We start from the raw sequence: 19,223 nt of genomic DNA, 5'->3' as shown, positions 1-19,223 counted from the left end.
TTATGTATAATTACCCATACTAGATAATTAAGAAACCAATTGATGTGACTAATTGACAAGACTGGCATGACTAATTGACGTCCCTAGCTAACTGACAATTCTAACTGATGTAACTAACTGATCTGACTACTATCAAATTATTGGTAAAACAATTTAAAACAAGCCTAACTCTAACTTTTAGCCTAACCCTAACCCTAACTTTAACCTAGCACTAACCTTAACTTCAGCCTATCCCTAACCTTAACTTTACCCTAACCCTAACTTTAACCCTAACTTTAGCATAACCTTAACATTAACTTTAAAAACCAAAGACAGAAACATAATGATTGAATACCCCGCAGTAAATAAATAGCATAAGTGCATGAAAATAGGGTACGTTACGTAGTTAATAATAATCTTTATTTTTATATAGCGCTAACATATTCCGCAGCACTTTACAGTTTGCACACATTATCGTCACTGTCCCCGATGGGGCTCACAATCTATCTTCCCTATCAGTATGTCTTTGGAATGTGGGAGGAAACAAGAAAACCCGGAGGAACCCACGCAAACACGGAGAGAACATACAAACTCTTTGCAGATGTTGTCCTTAGTGGGGCTTGAACCCAGGACTCCAGCGCTGCAAGGCTGCTGTGCTATCCACTGCGCCACCGTGCTGCCCTTACATGCCTAATGTTTTTTGAGCAACAAATGCAAAAACCATGCATGTGGAAATGGGCTGAATAGGCCTGGGCCCAGCTAGTAGACACACAGCCATGGAGAACCACATCAATATATAATGTGCAGCTCAAAGTAAAGGTGGGCCACACCTTTATATGCACATGGTACGAACAGACGGAAAAAACCTAAGGATATGAACTGGGATATAAACAGGTACAGTGCCTACAAGTAGTATTCAACCCCCTGCAGATTTAGCAGGTTTACACATTTGGAATTAACTTGGCATTGTGACATTTGGACTGTAGATCAGCCTGGAAGTGTGAAATGCACCGCAGCAAAAAAGAACGTTATTTCTTTGCTTATTTTTTTAAAAAATTGTGAAAAGTTGTTTCAGAGGGTCATTTATTATTCAACCCCTCAACCCACCAGAATTCTGTTTGGTTCCCCTAAAGTATTAAGAAGTAGTTCAGGCACAAAGAACAATGAGCTTCACATGTTTGGATTAATTATCTCTTTTTCCAGCCTTTTCTGACTATTTAAGACCCTCCCCAAACTTGTGAACAGCACTCATACATGGTCAACATGAGAAAGACAAAGTAGCATTCAAAGGCCATCAGAGACAAGATCGTGGAGGGTCACAAGGCTGGCAAGGGGTACAAAACCCTTTCCAAGGAGTTGGGCCTACCTGTCTCCACTGTTGGGAGCATCATCCGGAAGTGGAAGGCTTATGGAACTACTGTTAGCCTTCCACGGCCTGGACAGCCTTTGAAAGTTTCCTCTTGTGCCGAGGCCAGGCTTGTCCGAAAAGGCAAGGTTAACCCAAGGACAAAAAGGAAGGAGCTCCGGGAAGATCTCATGGCAGTGGGGACATTGGTTTCAGTCAATACCATAAGTAACGTACTCCACCGCAATGGTCTCCGTTCCAGACGAGCCCGTAAGGTACCTTTACTTTCAAAGCGTCATGTCAAGGCTCGTCTACAGTTTGCTCATGATCACTTGGAGGACTCTGAGACTGACTGGTTCAAAGTTCTCTGGTCTGATGAGACCAAGATCGAGATCTTTGGTGCCAACCACACACGTGACGTTTGGAGACTGGATGGCACTGCATACGACCCCACGAATACCATCCCTACAGTCAAGCATGGTGGTGGCAGCATCATGCTGTGGGGCTGTTTCTCAGCCAAGGGGCCTGGCCATCTGGTCCGCATCCATGGGAAGATGGATAGCATGGCCTACCTGGAGATTTTGGCCAAGGACCTCCGCTCCTCCATCAAGGATCTTAAGATGGGTCGTCATTTCATCTTCCAACAAGACAATGACCCAAAGCACACAGCCAAGAAAACCAAGGCCTGGTTCAAGAGGCAAAAAATCAAGGTGTTGCAGTGGCCTAGTCAGTCTCCTGACCTTAACCCAATTGAAAACTTGTGGAAGGAGCTCAAGATTAAAGTCCACATGAGACACCCAAAGAACCTAGATAACTTGGAGAAGATCTGCATGGAGGAGTGGGCCAAGATAACTCCAGAGACCTGTGCCGGCCTGATCAGGTCTTATAAAAGACGATTATTAGCTGTAATTGCAAACAAAGGTTATTCCACAAAATATTAAACCTAGGGGTTGAATAATAATTGACCCACACTTTTATGTTTCAAATTTATAAAAATTTAACTGAGCAACAAAACGTTTTGGTTTGTAAGATTTATGCATCTGTTATTAAATCCTGCTCTTGTTTGAAGTTTGAAGGCTCTAACTTATTTGCATCTTATTAAACCTGCTAAATCTGCAGGGTGTTGAATACTACTTGTAGGCACTGTATGTATGCAACATGTAAGCGCATATTCACACTGGCTACTGAACAGAAAAAAAATGAAAACAGAAACACATTTTTTTTTCTTTTCAGTGGTCTCTAAAAAAATTGATTTTGTAAATTTTGTTGGAAAAACAAAAAATTGCTGACAAACTTTTAATCTTTCTAACTTCCTAACAAAAACAAATGATGTTTCAAAAATGATGCACATGTAAAGTTGACATGTTGGAAATGTTTGTGAACTATTTTGTGTGACATAACTCTCTGGTTTAAGCGCATACAAATTAAAAATTTGAAAATTGTGAGAATTTTCAATTTTTTCCCCAAAATTCCGTTATATTCACAAATAAATGCAAATCATATCAATCTAATTTTACCAATACTACAAAGAACAATGTGTCATGAAAAAAAGAATCCTAGAATCACTGAAATACGTTGAAGCTTTCCAGAGTTACCACCAAATAAAGTGACACTGGTCAGTAATGTAAAATTTGGCCTGGTCAGGAACGTGAAAACAGGTTGGGTGGTAAAAGGGTTAAAATAATTAGTAAACCATGTATCATTTTATATAAATCTCACAAATACTTGTTACTTTGTGCTTGTATGCCACTTAAAATACCAATAAAATGAATTTAAATTTGTGAGTTTAAAGTGAAAAAACTATGGAAAAGTTCATGGAGTATGAATACTTTTTCAAGACACTGTATGTGAATAATATGTTATACTAGCTGTTTCCAGCCAGCTAACGCTCGGCACGTTCATTGCTATCTAATTAACGCTGCTGGTGATTAAACTAAAGTAAATAATGACGACATTCAATAGCGCTTACGCAGGTGGTAAATTAACTTAAAATGAAGTTAATAACAATAATAATCATTAAAAATCTGAATAATACTAATAACCAATCCTACGATTTAGTCGATATTGTTGTTGTCCATCAGCTACTGCATCGTTGTCCGGATTTTCCTGTGGCCTGTGAGATGGACCTGGCGACTCTTCTTGGCTCATTTTGTTTGGGAGAATGCGGATGCAATTAAATGTACGTTTACCTTGGCTGAAGTGGTTGAATTACATAGAAAGGAAGTGCTGCGTGTGGTAATGTGGGGGGGCGGAGCCTCGTGTGGTAATGTGTGGGGACGGAGCCTCATGTGGTAATGTGTGAGGACGAAGCCTCGTGTGGTAATGTGGGGGGACGGAGCATCGTGTGGTAATGTGGGGGAATGGAGCCTCGTGTGGTAATGTGTGGGGACAGAGCCTTGTGTGGTAATGTGTGGGGACGGAGCCTCATGTGGTAATGTGTGGGGACGAAGCTTCGTGTGGTAATGTGGAGGGACGGAGTCTCGTGTGTTAATGTGTGGGGAAGGAGTCTCGTGTGGTAATGTGTAGGGACGGAGCCTCGTGTGGTAATGTGGGAGGGCGGGATTATGTGTGGTAATGTGGTGGGGTGGCGGGATTATGTGTGGTAATGTGATGGGGGAGAAATTATGTGTGGTGATGTGGTGGGGGCAGTATTATGTGTGGTAATGTGGTGGGGGGGCGGGATTATGTGTGGTAATGTGGTGGGGGGCGGGATAATGTGTAGTAATGTGGTGGTGGCGGGATTATCTGTGGTAATGTGGTGGCGGACGGGATTATGTGTGGTAATGTGATGGGGGGCGGGAATATGTGTAGTAATGTGGTGGGGGCGGGATTATCTGTGGTAATGTGGTGGAGGGCGGGATTATGTGTGGTAATGTGGTGGGGGGATTATCTGTGGTAATGTGGTGGGGGGCGGGATTATGTGTGGTAATTGGGTGGGGGGCAGTATTATGTGTGGTGATGTGATTGGGGGGTGGGATTATGTGTGGTAATGGGGTGGGGGGGTGGTATTATGTGTGGTGCTGTGTTGGGGGGTGGGATTATGTGTGGTGATGTGTTGGGGTGCGGGATTATGTGTGGTGATGTGGTGGGGGGTGGGATTGAGTGTGGTAATGTGGTGGGGGAGCCGGATTATGTGTGGTATTGTAGTGGGGGGGTAGGATTGTGTGTGGTAATGTGGGGGGGCAGGATCATGTATGGTAATGGAGTGGGGGGGTGGGATTATGTGTGGTAATGTGGTGGGGGACGGGATTGAGTGTGGTAATGTGGTGGGGGGCGGGATTATGTGTGGTATTGTGGTGGGGGGTGGGATTGTGTGTGGTAATGTGTGGGGTGGGATTGTGTGTGGTAATGGGGTGGGGGTCGGGATTATGTGTGGTGAAGTGGTAGGGGGTGGAGCTACTGTGCAGGGGCGGGATTTGCGAGTGTAATGTGGTGGGGGTGGGATTGTGTGTGGTAATGTGGTGGGGGGCGGGATTATGTGTGGCAATGTGGTGTGGGGGTGGGATTATGTGTGGTAATGTGGTGGGGGGCAGGATTGTGTGTGGTGATGCCGTGGGGGGGCGGGATCATGTGTGGTAATGTGGTGGGGGGGGGATAATGTGTAGTAATGTGGTGGTGGCGGGATTATCTGTGGTAATGTGGTGGCGGACGGGATTATGTGTGGTAATGTGATGGGGGGCGGGAATATGTGTAGTAATGTGGTGGGGGCGGGATTATCTGTGGTAATGTGGTGGAGGGCGGGATTATGTGTGGTAATGTGGTGGGGGGATTATCTGTGGTAATGTGGTGGGGGGTGGGATTATGTGTAGTGACGTGGAGGGGGTGGGATTATGTGTGGTGATGTGGTGGGGGGGTGGGATTATGTGTGGTGATGTGGTGGGGGCGGGATTATGTGTGGTGATGTGGTGGGGGGGCGGGATTATGTGTAGTGATGTGGTAGGGGTGGGATTATGTGTGGTGATGTGGTGGGGGGAGGGATTATGTGTGGTAATTGGGTGGGGGGCAGTATTATGTGTGGTGATGTGATTGGGGGGTGGGATTATGTGTGGTAATGGGGTGGGGGGGTGGTATTATGTGTGGTGCTGTGTTGGGGGGTGGGATTATGTGTGGTGATGTGTTGGGGTGCGGGATTATGTGTGGTGATGTGGTGGGGGGTGGGATTGAGTGTGGTAATGTGGTGGGGGAGCCGGATTATGTGTGGTATTGTAGTGGGGGGGTAGGATTGTGTGTGGTAATGTGGGGGGGCAGGATCATGTATGGTAATGGAGTGGGGGGGTGGGATTATGTGTGGTAATGTGGTGGGGGACGGGATTGAGTGTGGTAATGTGGTGGGGGGCGGGATTATGTGTGGTATTGTGGTGGGGGGTGGGATTGTGTGTGGTAATGTGTGGGGTGGGATTGTGTGTGGTAATGGGGTGGGGGTCGGGATTATGTGTGGTGAAGTGGTAGGGGGTGGAGCTACTGTGCAGGGGCGGGATTTGCGAGTGTAATGTGGTGGGGGTGGGATTGTGTGTGGTAATGTGGTGGGGGGCGGGATTATGTGTGGCAATGTGGTGTGGGGGTGGGATTATGTGTGGTAATGTGGTGGGGGGCAGGATTGTGTGTGGTGATGCCGTGGGGGGGCGGGATTATGTGTGGTAATGTGGTGGGGGGGTGGGATTATGTGTGGTAATGTGGTGGGGCGGGATTGTGTGTGGTAATAGGGTGGGGGCGGGATCATGTGTGGTAATGTGGTGGGGGGCAGGATTATCTGTGGTGATGTGGTGGGCGGGCGGGATTGTGTGTGGTGATGTGGTGCAGATTGTGTGTGGTGATGTGGTGGGGGCGGGATTGTGTGTGGTAATGTGGTGGGGGTGGGATTATGTGTGGTGATGTGGTGGGGGCGGAGCTACTGTGCAGAGGGCGGGATTAGCGAGTAATCACGATGCCTCTTATATACAGTATATAGATGCATGACATAAATTACAATGCCCAAATAACAATTACATTGTCTTTAAAAATGTTACAAATGTTCAAAAGCTACCACTACCGCACATACAAATAACATACTTTATAGTAGCAAAAGTAAATTCCTTTCCATAAAAAAGAAACAAATATCAGAAATAAAGTGACAAAATAATAGTTCTAATCTCAGTGTTACACAATGTCTAATTAGTAGTCATTTCTATTAAAAATGAAGCTAGATGAGAGCTTGGATCCCAGCCATTTGTCTTCAAAATGTTTACAGTCAACTAGTACTCACATTTCCACATGTTGCTCCACATGGATAAATATTAAATGCATCAATGCAGGCTAACACTAGCCCAGTAAGAGAGATGAGAATACTGATGGTGTGGAAAATGTAGCATACTCTGACCTGTGTTGAAAAAAGAAAAAAGTTCTGAGTACTGGAGGGTTAGAGATTATTTATCACGAGTGGCCTTTTGCAATCATAAGCCCGGAAGCAGCGCATGGGACGTACTTGGACATTCCAACATGACAACGATCCAAAATACAAGGCCAAGTCGACCTGTCATTAGCTACAGCAAAACAAAGTGAAGGTTCTGGAGAGGCCATCTCAGACTCCTGACCTCAATATTATTGAGCCACTCTGGGGATATCTCAAGTGTGCAGTTCATGCTAGACAGCCCAGGAATTTACAGGAACTGGAGGCGTTTTGCCAAGAAGAGTTGGCAGCTTTATCATCTGAGAAAATAAAGAACCTCATCCACAACTACCACAAAAGACTTCAAGCTGTCATTGATGTTAGATGGGGCAATACACGGTATTAAGAAATGGGGTATGTAAACTTCTGATCAGGGTCATTTGGATGTTTTGGGTTTTCATTATGATTTAAAAAGGGAAAACACAGTAGTTTGAGATAAAATGGCTTCACCCAACCACTAACCATGAGTGGAGGAAAAGTTTTGGTGTAATCATTCACATTCTCTGAAAAAAGGCAAGAAAGCAAAAATTCTGCCAGGGTATGTAAACTTTTGACCACAACTGTATGTGTGAATATCCTACCAAACGAGTTATTTTGTACACTAGAGTACTATGGGTATGAAAAGCATACATCAAGATTGGCAACAAAATGGTTCAATGACAATGAAGTAGAAGTGCTGGATAGAGATGTACAGGTCCATCGGGTTCAGTCAAACAGTTAAATAAAGTTCAAATTGGGGTACCAGAACAGTATACCATAGGGTATGACTAAGGTCCCTGCGTGCTAGGATTGGAGATGGTACCTGCTGCTGAGTAATCACGGATGGTCACTTGCTCACACGTGGGTTAAACTTCACCCAGTGTGTATGGAAGCAAACTCTTTTGTTTCACAGAGTCGCCAAAATACGCTGCGCTCTGTTAGCAGTCACAGGGTGCAGCTGCAAGACACTAGTGGGATCCCTATGAATCACCCACACTAAACTAGTGATTGGACTCGCTCTGACCCTCGGTGGCTTTTGAGCCTGCGCCTGAGGATGCCCCGAGTCAGATGCAGAGTCCAAGCGGGAATTCCCACCCTACACTGACAGGCTGTCAGGAAAGCGCACCGATTGAGCACCGTGCCGTACAGACGGGCACTGCAAAAAGACACTGTAACATGTGCTACGTGTGCAGGTAGCACTGTCCGGCGCTAGATAGCTTCCACCATTTGCGAGCAGTCAACAACACAAGGAATGGGAATGATTAAGGAGCTTTCATCCATCGACAGTCATTCATCTACACACACACATTATCAAGTTTATACTAGCCATGCAGCCATGCAAACCTTTTATAGCGGAAGCTCTCCAGGACCTTCCTAGTGATCCAATAGGAGCTGCTACAGGACCTGAGCATGTGTCCCCCGACTTCCAATGAGAGGTCGTCCCTTGGGCATGCTCAGTAGAGGAAAAGCAGGACTTAGTCCCAGGACCGCCTGCTCACCGCTGATCAGTGCTGGTTACAATGGCTGGACCTGGAAGGGCAGCAGTAACCAAGCACAGAGTATATGCCTGAGCCAGATGCTGGGACCGATGTCTCTGCTGAGAAGGCTCCACTGCGGCTGGAGAAGAATGGGAGACCACAGCGGACATGGTTCGAGATTCCCCCTGTGCAGCGGTGGGAACTCAACACCTAACACTGTGTGGTCTGAAATGGCGTAAGCAAGATGTTTTTATGGAATTACAATAAAGGACAAAGGTTTTTTTTTTAAATCAAAGCCTAATTTTCCTCTACCTACTATGTCATTTTTCTGGTGATTGGACTTCCTCCTCCTTTTTGTGTATTTGTACCAGAACAGTACCCAGACCCGAACCCGGACCCCATTCACTTGAATTGGGGGCCTGACCTGAACATCCAATGTTTGCCACGCTGTTATGTGGCAAATATACTCTCACATATAACAGAGGTATGCGCTGGGGAATGGAGGATGGTGTTAAACCAAAGTAGGAGAATAAAGAGAATTATCACACTCACATAACCAAGCAACAGTCACAAATAAATCAAACACCTACTCAAAAAACAATGATCCTCCAAGCCATGCAGCATTAGCTAGCTCTGACAATGTGTGTTTGTCAGGACCCAGATTATATAGGGAATGGGAGTGGCTACTAGTGCACAGCTGAGAACCTTAGCTCCAAGAGCTCTCAATGGAGCATATTAACCGCTGCACTGTCTAAAAAAATTTACACCGCTAATAAGAAGGTGAGGTGCTTCTATTCAGCTTAGGAGTAGGAGAATTCAGACGCTGCTGTCTTTTGGCTCCTTTCTGTCGTGGTAATAATGTGACATCCACTTAGTGACATCCACTTAACATAATCGCAAAACAAGACTTAACAACTACTCATACTGATTAGTGTTAATTGTGACCTTTTTATACACATGGAAAATCCCATAGTTATATGCAGTATTCAATATATAAGGCCTTCTTTACACATCCTGATGATTCCTGTACAGGAAAAACCAGTACTAGTGAGATCCGTGGTCGGTTTCCATGTGTAGGGCAACTGAAAAGAGGAAGGCTAAGTGCCATATTTGGTGCATCTTATGGTTTCGCCATTTCTGGGGTGGCTGAGGGCTGATGTTGGTAGCCTGAGGAGGGCAATATCCAAGACCCCTTCCTAGGCTATTAACATCAATCCATAGCTGTCTGTTTAGCCTTTCCTCTTTTGAATTTATAGGGGGACACTAGGGGGATCCCCAGTAAATTCACCAGAAAAGGCTAAGCATACAGCTGTGATCTGTTAGTAATCCATCTGTCATCATGTTATCCATCTGTCATCAGTGTGCACATGTGCAACACGCATTTTGTCTTAGCTGCGCAAAAGAAACGGACCTGTCTGATGGTTTTTCACCTGGACGTGTGAAAAACCTGACATGTGTGCACCACCATTGAATACAGAAATTATATTGGCGATTCTCGACCAATATATGGTGCAAATCACAGCATGCTGCGATTTCTCTCGCACGTATAATACAGCCGAGAAAACAATGGATGATGGGAGCTGCCCCATAGATTAACATTGGTCCCAGTGCTATGCGATTTATTATCGCATAGCACTCGTCCGTATTAAGGTCTAGTGTGACTCTGGCCTTATGGTCATGTGACTGTAAGTGTGCAAATCACATCAGTGCTTCAGGGGGCGCCAAAAAGAATTCTTGCCCCAGGTGCCAGAAAACCTAGATACACCTCTGCATATAGTCACAGTGTGGGGAGCAGTGAGTATTCTGACAGCTGTTCTCTACCTGTAGGCAGTGCATGACGTCACTGTCATGCGCTGCTTGCAAGCATAAATCAGCAGATGGCATCAGAACAAACACTGCGAGGGAGCACAGGGAAGGTAAGAAGGTTGGTTTATGTTTTTTAATGTTTTTCAGATGGGGGCCATACATACAAGGGTCATGCATTCCAGAATAGGGATGAGGAACCATGCATAACAGTATGGGGATGAGGAGGCCATGCATACCAGGAAAGGGATGGGGACCATGTATACCAGGATGAGGGGGCCATGCATTCCTGGATAAGGATGAAGGGGTCATGCATATCAGGATAGGAAAGAGGGGGCCATGCATACCAAAATGGGGATGAAGGGGTCATGCATACCAGGATGGGGATGGGAATGCCATGCATGCCACCATAGAGATGATGAGGCCATGCATACCAGTGTAGGGAAGAGGAGGCCATACATACCGTGATAGAGATGAGGAGGCCATGCATACCAGGATGGGAATGAGGGGACCATGCATACCAATATGAGGATGAGGGGACCATGCATACCAGGATGGGAATGAGGGGACCATGCATACCAATATGAGGATGAGGGGACCATGCATACCAGGATGGGAATGAGGGGGCCATGCATACCAGGATGGGGATGAAGGGGCCATGCATACCTGGATGGGGATGAGGTGGCTATGCACACTAGGATGGGGATGAGGGGACCAGGCATACCAGTATAGGGAGGAGGAGGCCATGCATACCAGGATAGAGATGAGGATGCCATGCATGCCACGATAGAGAAGAGAAGGCCATGCTTACCAGTATAGGGATAAGGGGGTTATGCATACCAGGATAGGGATGAGGAGGCCATGCATACCAGTATAGAGATGAGGGGGCCATGCATACCAGGATAGGGATGAGGGGGCCATGCATAGCAGAATCGGGATGAGGCAACCATGCACATCAGGATGGGGATTAGGGGATCATGCATACCAGGAAGGGGATGAGGGGATCACGCTTACTAGTATGGGCATGAGGGGACCATACATACCAGGATGAGGATGGGCGCCATGCATACTAGGAAAGGGATTGGCATGGGTGCCATGCATACCAGGAGAGGGATGAGGGGGCCGAGCATACAAGGATAGGGATGAGGGGCCCATGCATACCAGGATAGGGATGTTTGGGCCATGCATACCAGGATAGGGATGAGGGGGCCATGCATACCAGGGTAGGGATGAGGGGACCATGCATACCAATATGAGGATGAGGGGACCATGCATACCAGGATGGGAATGAGGGGGCCATGCATACCAGGATGGGGATGAAGGGGCCATGCATACCTGGATGGGGATGAGGTGGCTATGCACACTAGGATGGGGATGAGGGGACCAGGCATACCAGTATAGGGAGGAGGAGGCCATGCATACCAGGATAGAGATGAGGATGCCATGCATGCCACGATAGAGAAGAGAAGGCCATGCTTACCAGTATAGGGATAAGGGGGTTATGCATACCAGGATAGGGATGAGGAGGCCATGCATACCAGTATAGAGATGAGGGGGCCATGCATACCAGGATAGGGATGAGGGGGCCATGCATAGCAGAATCGGGATGAGGCAACCATGCACATCAGGATGGGGATTAGGGGATCATGCATACCAGGAAGGGGATGAGGGGATCACGCTTACTAGTATGGGCATGAGGGGACCATACATACCAGGATGAGGATGGGCGCCATGCATACTAGGAAAGGGATTGGCATGGGTGCCATGCATACCAGGAGAGGGATGAGGGGGCCGAGCATACAAGGATAGGGATGAGGGGCCCATGCATACCAGGATAGGGATGTTTGGGCCATGCATACCAGGATAGGGATGAGGGGGCCATGCATACCAGGGTAGGGATGAGTGGGCCATGCATACCAGGATGGGAATGATGGGGCCATGCATACCAGGATGGAGATGAGGGGATCATGTATACCAGAGTAAGGTTGGGGATAGGCACCATACATACCTAAATATGGATGGGGATGGGTGCCATGCATACAAGGATGGAGATGAGGATGTCATGCATGCCACGATAGAGATGAGAAGGCCATGTATACCAGGATGAGGATGAGGATGCCATGCATACCACGATAGAGATGATAAATAACAAAAACCACAACAAAAAACAACATTCTATAAAGGACCAAAAGGTAAATATAAGAACAGGTCGCTAAAGAACATGAAAGGATTGTGGGTCACAAGGGCCCAGAAGAAACGACAACTGCGTCCGTTTTAGAACAATGTATAAATATATAATCTTTATTCACATGTAAACATTACAGATCCAATAAAAAAGGGTACCCCTTCAGCCTTGGATGTCTTTTTTAATGTGTTGAATAACAATGATCAAAACATACGTCTTACCGTTAAATACCATCCAGATGAAATTTAATTCCTGGATGTGACCCTTCGGAGGGATTGTAGGGGGGGCCTTAGCACTAATATATATCGTAAACCTACGTCTACTAATATGCTGTTGCACGCCTCCTCCTCACATCCAAGTCACATGATTCGTGCAGTGCCTGTGGGACAATTTTTACGTCTTCGACGTATTTGTTCGACACAGGCACTGTTTGAGGAGGAGGCTGAGAAACTTAAGGTGCGCTTTGCTGAAAGAGGGTACAGTCGTAGGGCAATAAAAAGGGCGTACCACAGGGCCAAATGGTCGGAAAGAGACTCATTGCTCTATCATACCAATATGAATATTAAAGATCCCAGGGTAGTGAGATTTATTACAAACTTTAATACTCAATCCGAACCTGTGCGTGCTGCCCTTACTAGAGCATGGCCTATTCTTATGACCGACGCGACTATTGCCAAGATCCTCCCAAGTCAACCTGCTATCACGTTCCGCCGTGCAAGGAATTTGCGGGACCATTTGATACGCAGCCACTACAATGATGCCTCCCCCAGAACGTTTCTGAGTGACATTCCAGTCAGGAGTGGTTGCAGACCTTGTGGTCGCTGCATAGCATGTAGTAATATCGACCATAGTGACTCATTCACTGATTCCTCTGGTCGGAAGAACTTCAAAATTACAAAGCCTATTACATGTATGTCTAATAGGGTTGAGCGACTTTCATTTTTTTAAGATCGAGTAGGGTTTTGGGAAACCCGATTTTGTCCAGAGTCGAGTCGAGTGCAGTCGGCCGATTATCGCTAAAAGTCGGGGATCGACCGAAACACGAAACCCAATGCAAGTCAATGGGGAAGCATAGTCGGCAGTGAGTGGAGGCCAGGAAAACACCTACAGTGCCCATTTTAATGCCAAAAACATCCATTCTTGTTTCTGAAGCTTGCCAATCTTAATTAACTGTATAATAATAGTTGGGCATAGGGAATTGGGGGAAAGTTGTGGGGGGAGTAGGGCTGGCTCAAGTTTTTCGTGGGCCCAGGAAATGCGGACTACGTCACGGCGGTGTTGCAGGGAAAGGTAAGTATTTAAAAGTTGCAAGTGCTGTGATCCTGAGCAAGCAGGGGGGGCCCACTCGTTCGCATTGCCACTGGCACAGGGCCCCTCAAAGTACGGCGGTGTGTTTGCATGGCGGGGGCGCCTCCCACCAGCAGCGACACTTTTGCGTACTCTGAGGGGCCCTGTGCCAGTGACGTCGCCAACGAGTATGCCCCCCCACCTGATGAAGGAACCTGCACTTTCATCTGCACCTTCCTCTTTGTCCCTGTGTAAGGTGGTATAACATGCGGGAAGGGGAACCTTACTTTCAGCAGGGACAGATTCTGGCTGTGTAGAGTACAAGGGGAATGTAGTGGTCTAGGTCAATGTACCAGCAGACTCATTTAGCAGTGGCTGGGCAATGGGCAGGATGAGGAGGAAACAGATATAGGGCCAAAGAATAAAGTAGGCTACATGCAGTTCAAAATTGGTAACAGGACTAAACAGGCGGCATTGCTTTGTTCAGTGGAGTAGCAAACCCAAGAGCAGCAGACACTGTTTCAAGGGCCTAACCACACTAGTAGGCCAAATGCAGTTTAATATCTGATAGTATAGGGCGAAAGCCAGAATGTGGAAGCTCAGCTTTGTTCAGTTGAGGACAACACCAGGGAGGGGCAGACACCTTTAGTAGGCCGGAAAAGCCTATTGCATTTTTTAAAATGGTAATTTGGAGCAGAAGGTTGAAGCTCAGCTTTATTTAGTTGAGGGCAACACCAGGGAGGGGCAGAAGCCGTTAGTAGGCCCTAACCACCATTTTTTTTTTTTTTAAAACCACTTAATGAGAGCCGGAAGGTTGAAGCTCAGCTTTATTTAGTTGAGGACAACACCAGGGAGGGGCAGAAGCCGTTAGTAGGCCCTAACCACCATTTTTTTTTTAAAACCACATAATGAGAGCCGGAAGGTTGAAGCTCAGCTTTATTTAGTTGAGGACAACACCAGGGAGGGGCAGAAGCCGTTAGTAGGCCCTAACCACCATTTTTTTTTTAAAACCACTTAATGAGAGCCGGAAGGTTGAAGCTCAGCTTTATTTAGTTGAGGACAACACCAGGGAGGGGCAGAAGCCGTTAGTAGGCCCTAACCACCATTTTTTTTTTTTAAACCACATAATGAGAGCCGGAAGGTTGAAGCTCAGCTTTATTTAGTTGAGGACAACACCAGGGAGGGGCAGAAGCCGTTAGTAGGCCCTAACCACCATTTTTTTTTTTTTTAAAACCACTTAATGAGAGCCGGAAGGTTGAAGCTCAGCTTTATTTAGTTGAGGACAACACCAGGGAGGGGCAGAAGCCGTTAGTAGGCCCTAACCACCATTTTTTTTTTAAAACCACTTAATGAGAGCCGGAAGGTTGAAGCTCAGCTTTATTTAGTTGAGGACAACACCAGGGAGGGGCAGAAGCCGTTAGTAGGCCCTAACCACCATTTTTTTTTTTTTTAAAACCACTTAATGAGAGCCGGAAGGTTGAAGCTCAGCTTTATTTAGTTGAGGACAACACCAGGGAGGGGCAGAAGCCGTTAGTAGGCCCTAACCACCATTTTTTTTTTAAAACCACTTAATGAGAGCCGGAAGGTTGAAGCTCAGCTTTATTTAGTTGAGGACAACACCAGGGAGGGGCAGAAGCCGTTAGTAGGCCCTAACCACCATTTTTTTTTTTTTTAAAACCACTTAATGAGAGCCGGAAGGTTGAAGCTCAGCTTTATTTAGTTGAGGACAACACCAGGGAGGGGCAGAAGCCGTTAGTAGGCCCTAACCACCATTTTTTTTTTAAAACCACTTAATGAGAGCCGGAAGGTTGAAGCTCAGCTTTATTTAGTTGAGGACAACACCAGGGAGGGGCAGAAGCCGTTAGTAGGCCCTAACCACCATTTTTTTTTTAAAACCACTTAACGAGAGCCGGAAGGTTGAAGCTCAGCTTTATTTAGTTGAGGACAACACCAGGGAGGGGCAGAAGCCGTTAGTAGGCCCTAACCACCATTTTTTTTTTAAAACCACTTAATGAGAGCCGGAAGGTTGAAGCTCAGCTTTATTTAGTTGAGGACAACACCAGGGAGGGGCAGAAGCCGTTAGTAGGCCCTAACCACCATTTTTTTTTTTTAAACCACATAATGAGAGCCGGAAGGTTGAAGCTCAGCTTTATTTAGTTGAGGACAACACCAGGGAGGGGCAGAAGCCGTTAGTAGGCCCTAACCACCATTTTTTTTTTAAAACCACTTAATGAGAGCCGGAAGGTTGAAGCTCAGCTTTATTTAGTTGAGGGCAACACCAGGGAGGGGCAGAAGCCGTTAGTAGGCCCTAACCACCATTTTTTTTTTTTTTAAAACCACTTAATGAGAGCCGGAAGGTTGAAGCTCAGCTTTATTTAGTTGAGGACAACACCAGGGAGGGGCAGAAGCCGTTAGTAGGCCCTAACCACCATTTTTTTTTTAAAACCACTTAATGAGAGCCGGAAGGTTGAAGCTCAGCTTTATTTAGTTGAGGACAACACCAGGGAGGGGCAGAAGCCGTTAGTAGGCCCTAACCACCATTTTTTTTTTAAAACCACTTAATGAGAGCCGGAAGGTTGAAGCTCAGCTTTATTTAGTTGAGGACAACACCAGGGAGGGGCAGAAGCCGTTAGTAGGCCCTAACCACCATTTTTTTTTTAAAACCACTTAATGAGAGCCGGAAGGTTGAAGCTCAGCTTTATTTAGTTGAGGGCAACACCAGGGAGGGGCAGAAGCCGTTAGTAGGCCCTAACCACCATTTTTTTTTTTTAAAACCACTTAATGAGAGCCGGAAGGTTGAAGCTCAGCTTTATTTAGTTGAGGACAACACCAGGGAGGGGCACACAGACAGACACCTTTAGTAGGCCTGAAAAGCCTATTGCATTTTTCAAAATGGTAATTTGGAGCAGAAGGTTGAAGCTCAGCTTTATTTAGTTGAGGGCAACACCAGGGAGGGGCAGAAGCCGTTAGTAGGCCCTAACCACCATTTTTTTTTTAAAACCACTTAATGAGAGCCGGAAGGTTGAAGCTCAGCTTTATTTAGTTGAGGACAACACCAGGCAGGGGCACACAGACATACTCCTTTAGTAGGCCTGAAAAGCCTATTGCATTTTTCAAAATGGTAATTTGGAGCAGAAGGTTGAAGCTCAGCTTTATTTAGTTGAGGGCAACACCAGGGAGGGGCAGAAGCCGTTAGTAGGCCCTAACCAAAGTTGAAGGCCAAATGCAGTTTAATTTCTGATACTATAGGCCGAAAGCCAGAAGGTGGAAGTTCCGATTTAGACAGTGGAGGACAATTTGAATTAGGGACTGCAGACAGACTTAGTAGGCTGTCCCCTGTGGACCATGCATCCACCACATTAACCCATTGCGCCGTAATGGACACGTAATCTTCCGTGGCCATGCCTACAGGTCCATGCGTCTGTTGTCAGGTGCACCTTTGTACTCACAGATTGCCAGAGTGCATGGACAATGCGGTCTTCTACATGCTGGTGGAGGGTTGGGATGGCTTTTCTCGCAAAAGAAGTGTCGACTGGTTAGCTTGTAGCGTGGTACAGCGTAGTCCATCATGGCCTTATTAATAGTAAATAAAATATATAACTAGGCTCTATGAACTTTTAAATAGGTTCCAGGGGTACACGGGCAGCATTGGTGTGGTCAGTGGAGGAGTATTGCAAGTAGGGGCTGCAGACAGGCTATCAAAGGCCTAAAATAACAAACAGTAGGCAGTCATGGCAGTTTTACATCGGTTACATGGATACACAGGCAGCTAGGTGGTGAGTGGAGGAGTATTTAAAGTAAGGACCGCAGACAGGCTATCAAAGGCCTAACATAACAAACAATAGGCTCATGGCAGTTTTACAGCGGTTACATGGATAGACGGGCAGGCAGCTTGGTGGTGAGTGGAGGAGTATTTAAAGTAGGGACCGCAGACAGGCTGTCAAAGGCCTAACATAACAAACAATAGGCTCATGGCAGTTTTACAGCGGTTACATGGATACACGGGCAGGCAGCTTGGTGGTGAGTGGAGGAGTATTTAAAGTATGGACCGCAGACAGGCTTCGAAGGCCTAACACAATAAAATGGGCTGGCTGTAGGCACTTTAAAATTGGTTCCAGGGGTACACGGGCAGCAGTGGTCTGGTCAGTGGAGGCCTAGTGGAAGTATGGACCGCAGACAGGCTTCGAAGGCCTAACACAATAAAATGGGCTGGCTGTAGGCACTTTAAAATTGGTTCCAGGGGTACACGGGCAGCAGTGGTCTGGTCAGTGGAGGACTAGTGGAAGGAGGGAGCGCAGAAAGGCTTCAAAGGCCTAAAATAACAAACAATAGGCTCATGGCAGTTTTACAGCGGTTACATGGATACACGGGCAGGCAGCTTGGTGCTGAGTGGAGGAGTAGTGCAAGGAGTGTCTGTCCCAGTACTCCCAAAATATAAATAGATGTTAATGTCTCGCAAAACAACCAAAACAAAAAAAAAGGTGGCATACTTAGGTACAGGGGTGGGCTCATCTGCTGTGTTTCTGACATAGTAATTTGGCAGTAACTATTTAATGGTGCCAATATAGGACACAGACACAGACTACTTTAAGTTGCATCATAGATGTCTACAAATTTGTATTGTCAGTGCCAGACATTGAATGATGTCAGCGAATAGACTAAAGATTGGTGGAGCTGTGCGACATAATTTTGCACGTGGTAGAGCCCAGTTTGAGCTGGGGTAGGGGGGAACTCTCTTGAGGCCGGCGGGACCGCCCCAGGGCCACTCATGTTACAACGGTGTGTCTGACGTTGGGTGCGCACCACCACCGCCAGAGACACTACATTGTACTATGAGGGACCCAGTAGCAATGCCGTCAACCAAAAGCGAGCACACCCACCTCTTCAGACAAACAGCAGTCTCACGGGTGCTTGCGCCAAGTCGCGATACCACGGCCCCGTGTGGGGAGTTTGGCCATTTAGGGAGGTGTAAACATGTCGTATGCTGTACAATCTGCAGCAGCAAATTAGACATTAGAAAAGTAATTCACAGGCAAGAGCTTTTCATAGGAAAGCTAGGTGTCGGCCGGGCAAGGTGGGGCAAAAGATTTTGAAATCCAGTTGTGGTTCATTTTAATGAATGTTAGATCGTCAACATTTTGGGTAGCCAGACGAGTCCTTTTTTCGGTTAATATTGACCCTGCAGCACTGAATACTCTTTCTGATAGGACACTTGCTGCCGGGCAAGCAAGCTCCTGCAATGCATATTCTGCCAATTCTGGCCAGGTGTCTAATTTGGAGGCCCAGTAATCAAATGGGAATGACGGTTGAGGGAGAACATCGATAAGGGATGAAAAATAGTTAGTAACCATACTGGACAAATGTTGTCTCCTGTCACTTTCAATTGATGCAGCAGTACCTGTCCTGTCTGCGGTCATAGCAAAATCACTCCACAACCTGGTCAGAAAACCCCTCTGTCCAACGCCACTTCTGATGTGTGCACCCCTAACACTCCTAGTCTGCTGCCCCCTGGAGCTCGTGTGAGAACGATCACGTGCGCTGTGTGCTGGGAATGCCTGAAGCAAACGGTCAACAAGAGTTGATTGTTTGGTTGCTAATATTAGTTCCAAGTTCTCATGTGGCATAATATTTTGCAATTTGCCTTTATAGCGTGGATCAAGGAGGCAGGCCAACCAGTAATCGTCATCGTTCATCATTTTCGTAATGCGTGTGTCCCTTTTTAGGATACGTAAGGCATAATCC

General features: G+C 46.5%; 1 protein-coding gene across 4 annotated transcripts in view; it reads right to left on the bottom strand.

Annotated features, from left to right (window-relative positions):
* The window catches only part of LOC143764883 (uncharacterized), a 138,074-nt gene that overhangs the window by 38,665 nt on the left and 80,186 nt on the right, over nt 1-19,223 (bottom strand). For 3 of the 4 annotated variants that reach the window (XM_077250953.1, XM_077250955.1, XM_077250954.1), the window contains one exon: nt 6,567-6,680. The exons of the other annotated variant lie outside the window; for it this stretch is intronic. In XM_077250953.1, the coding sequence (XP_077107068.1) occupies nt 6,567-6,680 (114 nt within the window). The remainder of the gene's footprint in view (nt 1-6,566; nt 6,681-19,223) is intronic. 4 annotated transcript variants of the gene reach the window in all.

The sequence above is a fragment of the Ranitomeya variabilis genome, chromosome 4, assembly GCF_051348905.1.
Source record: "Ranitomeya variabilis isolate aRanVar5 chromosome 4, aRanVar5.hap1, whole genome shotgun sequence".
In the NCBI taxonomy this organism is placed as follows: domain Eukaryota; kingdom Metazoa; phylum Chordata; class Amphibia; order Anura; family Dendrobatidae; genus Ranitomeya; species Ranitomeya variabilis.
The sequence above is the reverse complement of the archived record's forward strand: the minus strand, read 5'-3'. Positions and strand labels throughout refer to the sequence as shown.